Source organism: Penaeus chinensis, chromosome 1 (genome assembly GCF_019202785.1).
Source record: "Penaeus chinensis breed Huanghai No. 1 chromosome 1, ASM1920278v2, whole genome shotgun sequence".
Taxonomy (NCBI): Eukaryota; Metazoa; Arthropoda; class Malacostraca; order Decapoda; family Penaeidae; genus Penaeus; species Penaeus chinensis.
Genome location: NC_061819.1, coordinates 39,696,338 through 39,703,837, shown reverse-complemented (window position 1 = coordinate 39,703,837; position 7,500 = coordinate 39,696,338). Strand labels below are relative to the sequence as shown.

General features: G+C 38.5%; 1 protein-coding gene across 1 annotated transcript in view; it reads right to left on the bottom strand.

Annotated features, from left to right (window-relative positions):
• Positions 1–6,960: 6,960 nt before the first annotated feature.
• LOC125027749 (formin-like protein 5) overlaps positions 6,961–7,500 on the bottom strand; it is an 8,189-nt gene continuing 7,649 nt past the window's right edge. The window contains exon 7 of the mRNA XM_047616875.1: positions 6,961–7,132. Coding sequence (XP_047472831.1) covers positions 7,089–7,132 — 44 coding nt within the window. The 3' untranslated portion in view covers positions 6,961–7,088. The remainder of the gene's footprint in view (positions 7,133–7,500) is intronic.

The window sequence follows — 7,500 nt, the reverse complement described above, 5'->3', positions numbered from 1 at the left end:
AAACCCACATGGTAACGTCATCCTCTGATCTGACTTCATCTCGGTTACAGAGACGACCTTGGTTATAACTTGATATTCCAGAGAACAGATCGTAAGGTGTTGATTGGAACAGATGATGTGTGAAAGGCATTGGTATTCCTGGTCGGAAGGAATGCCCTGGAATTACACTCAGGTGCAAGGTAGGTGATTGCCATTTATACTGTTATTATTATACAATAGAGTTTTGTTTCGTTTGGGCTAATGATATGGTGATGATTAGTGTTTCATATGTATCTTTATATTATTCGATGTTCGAAAGAATGTTTGATTGCTATTACGAATACTAATACTAGAATTATCCCAGTTACTTTTATGACATGTTCCTCCTCAGCTCGATCCTGGCCAGCACCCTTTCGCGACACGCTGAGACGTCCCCGCTGAGGAATGCAACGCCGCGTGCAGAAGGCAGAAGGGGCGCCCACGAGAAAGAGGGGGCGGGGCGAGGGGCGGACCAGGAGTCAGCGGCATCCTCGCCCCTTAATATCGCCAGCGCTTTCGTCACTTCAGTTCCCTTTGGTAGTCATCCAAGAAGGAGAGGCCGCAGTGGAAGGCGAGTGGGCGAGGCAGATGCTTCAACCTGTCGCCCAACCGGAAATTCCTGTACGTATGACGTTGCATACTTGAGTAGGGACGTGTCACACCCGGCCTGTTTGCGCACGCCGGGTACGCTGCTCCTACTGACCATGCGTGGGGGGGGGGGGGGGGGAGATTCCCATCAGGAATATGAAGCATGTAACGGTTGCAGCAAGACGGATGAATATCCGCTCGCCGCTATGCATGAGAAGTGTTTCAGCCACAAGGATAACGAAGAGGAAAATGACAGACAGCATTCCGTAAATAAGACGACGTAGGGGATCGCTCTACTTTGAAATACATCATACAGCTGGAGGAGATTCATGCATCGACAACCCGCTAGGACTGTACCGACGGCCGATAGTGTCGACCAGACCGATATTAGACAGGTCGGTGGGACTCTCGTCCGTTTGAAAAGTCCAGAAAGCTGCGAGTAAGAATTGAAGAAAAGACCAGAATGGGAGTCTGACCTGAAGGAAAGACCAACATGCTGTGAGTTTGACCAGAAGGGAAGACCAGAATACGAGTCTAACCTGAAGGAAAGACCAGTAAGCTACGAGTCAGACCTGCATGGCGGAAGCCTGGAAGAGCTTATCCCTCCTTTAGAAGTTGTGTGAATGGTTTCTGGCGACAGAATGATAACACCGTGCGATTAGTCTGCCAGGCATACTGAGCACTAAGAGAGAGTGCGAGGCTGTATTTGTTGATAAATAGGAAATGCGAGCTAGTACAGTAGAGAGAAAGAGAGAGAGAGAGAGAGAGAGAGAGAGAGAGAGAGAGAGAGAGAGAGAGAGAGAGAGAGAGAGAGAGAGAGAGAGAGAGAGAGAGAGATGCATTTTGTAAATTCATGCATGCAAACATAAATACATGTAAATTTTAAATACATGTACATACATACATACGTACATACATACACATATATGCATATAGACATATATGTATATATATATATATGTCTATATAAATATATATATGTATATATATATGTATATATATAAATATATATATATATATATATATATATATATATATATATATATATATATATATACACATACATATATATATGTATACATCTACATACATATATACACACATGCATCTTTCCTGTACATATACATACATGCGTATATGCATTATAAATACACGTACATACATACATATACACATGTATATTGTAAAGGCATGTGCAGACATACATATATACATACATACATACATACTAATGTGCATTGTAAATACATATACATGCATACATACATACATACATCAATGCTATTGTACATATATACATACAAATTGCACATATATATACATACATGCATACATTCATAGATACATATATATTGTAATTACATATAGATACATACATTCATGCATATACATATATCTATATACATATATTTATATACATGTATACAAATACATATTGTAAATGAATATGTATATATACATACATATATACATATTGTAAACACACATACATACATATATACATACATATACATATACATGCGCATCCATGCATACATATACGAGTATACATATTGTAAATGCATATACATACATACATATGACTTACATACATATATATATATATATATATATAGATAGATATATATATATATATATTTCCTAAATTTCATCCTTTTGCCTTTCTCTCTATATATCTATTTTTCCCTATTTCTTTCTCTCTGTCTATCTATTCTTCTACATAGTTATCTTAGGTCGCTTTATAGAGGAAAGGCAGTGGCCCTTGGCTCCCCAAAATCTCCCCTCGATTCCTGTGAGATGCTGCACGATGCCCTGTATATAAACTGGTCCACCCAAGAAGAAAAGGGGAAAGGGAAAACATGATTTAAAAAATGTGAATTAGAGAAAAAAGGAGGAAGAACAACAGGAAAAGGTGGCTGAGCCCATTGGAAATTCCTTTCTCCTCGTCGAAAGCATCTCTACGTGTATTAGGAGATGATTGATAATGATGATGACATGCTAGGAAGTTGATAATGCTTATGGTGGCTGATGGTAATTATGACAATGGCAATTAGAACACTATTATGGTAAAGGTAGTGATAATGATATTGTCATAATAGTCATCAATACTGTCATCTTTTTCATTATCAGTCACATAGTAGGTGGGACATTCTTTAATATTTATATTAATTTTGATATTTTAAACTGACAGCATTGCTGAAAAAAAGGCAATCTAGATGAACGAGTTTGCTTTGGATAAAGATGGAAAATCTATAAATGATACTAGTTATTTATTTAACAATCTCCTGTCCTCTACATCAACGGTGAAATAAATTATATTGTGTCATAATACATGGGCTTTTAAAAATTTTAAAAATCGTCATCATACCCATATGCTATATATACAGGTATTATAACCCTCTGTGATCGATGTCTCCTCCTAATCTACATATTCCACATTTCAAATCCAAAGATTAGTAGTAAAGTCGTAATAACTGTATTAAAAAAACAAAACAAAAAAACTTCCTAATGAGTCAGAACCAATCTATATCGCCACGCCATTGTCCTTGGCATGGCATCTCATAGTACGTCTATCTGATAAGTTTATAGATGCTTAGAATCAAATATTTACGCTGAGTCATCTATTTTTTAAAGAGGGTGTCTTGAACACATACATGCATACATACAAACAACAATATTTATGTTTCCAAAATACATAGATACAAACTACAATATTTATGTTTCAAAATACATAAATACAAACAACAATATCGATGTTTCCAAAATAAGCACTAATATATTTAAGCTACTAGTCTGTAAGTTCACACAAAAGACTGTGATAAATGAAAAATCAGTTAAAACTAAAATTAACGATTTCTTCCAAGCAAAAGCACACTTTCCTGTTTTGCTTTTGTTTCCTCCACAATTAACCCATTGGGGCCAGATTTCAAAGACGCTTCCTATGTTGGCCACAGAAAGATCTGTCTTAAGTAAAGAGGGGTAGGCTGATTAGGTGAGATTTTAACAAGAAAATTACGGTTGTACTTTATAAGGGGATTCGAGATGCCTTAAAAATACCCTCATCCACCAGGACTTGAAATATAGAAGTTATATGATGTGAATGTGTCACTTTTACTCTTAAAGATACATCGTTTATTAGTAACGAATTGCCCGTTCATTCTGTCGAACACTATATTTCACTAGTTGCAAAACAAACATTGATATCTATAATACCTATATATCAGTATAACAAAAGAGGAAATGACTCTCTTCACCAGTCTCTCAGGCTCAAAAATGTCCCTAGAGTCCAGAAGAACAGAAAATCACATATTTATGGTTCATGTAGAAAGTCGACAAACGGAGGCACACTGCTCATCAAACTTACCTTTTATTACTGAATTAGCTCATACTATGTCGCCTTTCGATTTAGGCTTTGGCATCGTAGGCAAATAAACAACTAAAGGACTTTAATTCACACATCTCCCAAGCGTAACTTACGGGTGAACTGCAAGTAACACGCATTTCCTAAGTACATGGATACACTACAGTCCATGTTCTCATGATAACCCTTCCTTTGCCTTATTTATTATTTATCATTATATTACTTTCTTCGCTTACTTCTTCTGGTGAATAAGTGGGCCTTGGAACAACCTACACAAGAGGCGAGGCAAATACTGTGTAGAGAATAGAGCGGGAAATAGACGACATGCGTGTTATCCAGTTGCGTTCTGTGTGGCGCGGCTGCGGCGCGGAGGAGTGACGAGCAAAAAAGAAATCGTTATCATCGTTATTTTCTTTCCTTCTCATAACACCTGACGGTAGATAGTATTGATATCAGTAGTGTTGCTATTGTATTTTTTTTAGACTTTCCTTATTTTCTCTATTCATGTTATAGTGTTGTTATCATTATATTCTTTTTATTTTTCTGTCGTTATTATTGGTATAGTTTAGAGTGTGAGTATCAAATAGCCATCTCCATCTTTTTATCATCATCATTATTATTTTCATCATCGTCACTCATCATCGTCATCGGCCACGATCTAATCCTCATCATCTTCCTCATCGCTTTTATTGCTGTTGTCCTTTGAATATCACTATTAGTATTCCCTACTAGTACGACTCTTTCTGTAATTACGCTTGCTATCAATTTATCTTAACCACTAATACAATTATCTCATTACTCTTATTCTCACATTTGTTACTAGAGAGTTTAAACAATGAAACTCATTTTAGAAAATGTAAGTATTATAAACCAAGAATCATTACGGTTTCTGCAGCTATGGATGTTATCGGAAAGGTATAAAAAAAAAAAAACATGCTGTTATTACTACGTCCCCTAATAGAAGTGTTGTGAATTTGGTCTGTATTGTTGTATACGGAATGTCGTTTTCAATGTTGGGTGTTAAGTCCTAATAATCTTGGTATGATTTAACTGCCGTAATTCAGTATGTAAGGAAATGAATACTGTAATCAGTCGATAAAACTACTTGACCGAAAACTAATAGGAAAGTCTCGCCGACCAATACCAAACATTTGTTTTAATATACACATGTATGATGAGTTAACTTTTACGTATGTCTAGACAGCATACACATGTATGCTGTCTAGACGTCCGTAGGAGTCAACTCATCTCAACGTTCGTGAAATCGCGCTGATAACTCTTATTTCTGATCCCTTACTTATCTGATCTCCTTTATCTTTATCTAAACCTCTTAATTTTGATGTTTCTCCTTACTTAGAAAAATAAAACTACAATGCCAGATCTTTTTCAATAACGCCTAGTGGTTAAAATGATTTTTTAGTAATATTTCTTATTTTTACGACTATTGTGTCATTGCGATTATGGCTAATAAGACCTTATGTCTATTACAAGAATTACCGTTACTCTTATTCTCATTTTTGTTATTTACTTTTTTTTTTTTTTTTTTTTTTACCATTTTTGTAGAATTAATGCAACTGAAGGGAGAGCGTTCTATATTTTTTTTTATTAGAAATAGATTTGCCTGTTTATTAGATCTTAGATTTGTCTGTTTTTCTGTTAGAAATAGGTTTGAACTTGATAAAGGCTGATAAAAGGCAGATAAAAAATCATAACAGACTATGGAATAAGAGAAATATGGAAAAAATAACAAGGGACAGAGAAAATGTTATAAAGTCTGCAGTGTCATAGAATTTCTGGAAATTGTGTTTGTAAGAAGAATATACGTTTTGAAGTAATTTTTCTTCTTTTGTTTCATTCTTAAACTGTATTAAAAAAGGGTATCAATCCTCGTTGAGGATTGATACCTGAAATCGTTATCTAAAAAAAAAAAGTGTGGAAATCAGTCTAGTGTTTTTTTTTTTTCTTTGGTTTTATATATTTGATAACAAATATAACTTATTATAGAATCAACAATCAACAAAACAGTAGTGCTCCCAAGGCTGAATGTTCACCGTGAAGATTGAGTGCTCATTTCAGAAGTTAAGTAAAGTTCAACACACGTTATGAGATAAAAGAAGTTGCCATAGACAATCATCTTCTCTGTCGTCTTCTGGCAACGTCCGCGTCAGGAGAGTTACTGAACTGACTCCTGACTTGCTTATCGAACTCCTGATCTCTTTCCAGGATGGCTGCCCTTAGTCGCTCGACGTCGCTGCCTGAATCTGATAGAAAGGCATCGGGTGCTCGTCCCCCTGAGTCATGGAAAGACCCTACGGCGTCATCTGGTGCGTCGTCTTCTAGAGGGAGGTCCAAGAGAGGGCGCTGTTTGGTCCTGAAGGATTCTCTGTAGTAGTCCGCTTGGTAGGATGGGTCTTTTAGGATCTCCTTAATGTCCTGAATGTTGTGGGGAAGGTCGTCGAGGTTGGAGTCGTGGGGGCTCGACGTGGGGGGGAAGGACGGCCCCTCGCGCTGGTGGTGGTGGTGGTGGGAGGGGCGCGACGGAGGGCAGTCGGTGTTGCGATACTGACGAGGGCCATTCCCGCGGAAGGACGAAGGCACTGGGATCGGCAGGAGTCCAGGAGGCCGGGGGAAACGAGGAGGGGGGTTTCTCGTTCTACAGGGAGGCTTCGAATGGTACGGCCTAACAGGGGGAGAGTGGGAGTAGCTCAGCCCCGGGGAGTGGAGGCTATATCCCTGGTCCTCGTAGTTCGGGAAATCAGGAACAAGGTGCTCCTCGGAGTTGTCATCGAAGACGTTGGCGTAGAAGTCCAAATGGGAGTTGAAATTCGGGCGGGAGTTGAACTCCGGATGCGAGTCGACGTCCAAATGGGAGTTAAGATTCGGACGTGAGTCGAAGTCCGGATGGGAGTCGAAGTTCGAATAGGAGTCGAACTCTGGACGGGAGAAGAAGTCATCCGCATAAGCTGGTCCGTCGAAGTGGGACGCCTGGGAGGACGAAGAAGGACCGCGCGTGACGTGAGTGTAAGGTCCGAGGAAGGCGTACTGATGTCCTGGAGGGCGAGGCTTGGCGACCACCTCGGAGTCGATTCCGAGGTCGACTGCGGGCAAGAGGCCGCCGAGGCTACCCTCGTGGGGACTGGAAGACATGTTGAAGCGCAGCCCAAACTGTGGGGGGAGAGGACGGGGCTTAATTTGCCTGCGATAGATAGCCAGTTTGCTTTTGGTGCTATTGCAGTGAAGACAAGGGGCAGCACTCCGTAGATTTGGTGGTAAGCATTCTGATCCCAAATATATATATATATATATATATATATATATATATATATATATATATATCAACAAACAATACATCTCACCCTCTTGTAATTTCATTACTGTTCATTAAAGAAGAAAAAGTCCCTTGATGCAAATCTGCCCCGCAAAGTAACAAAACAAGTAAACAGAAGAATATTAACACAGCGTTAAGAAAATCATTAAGAGGAAATTAAGTAACATATTACACTTAAATGAGTACCTGAAATCCCTTAAAAAAT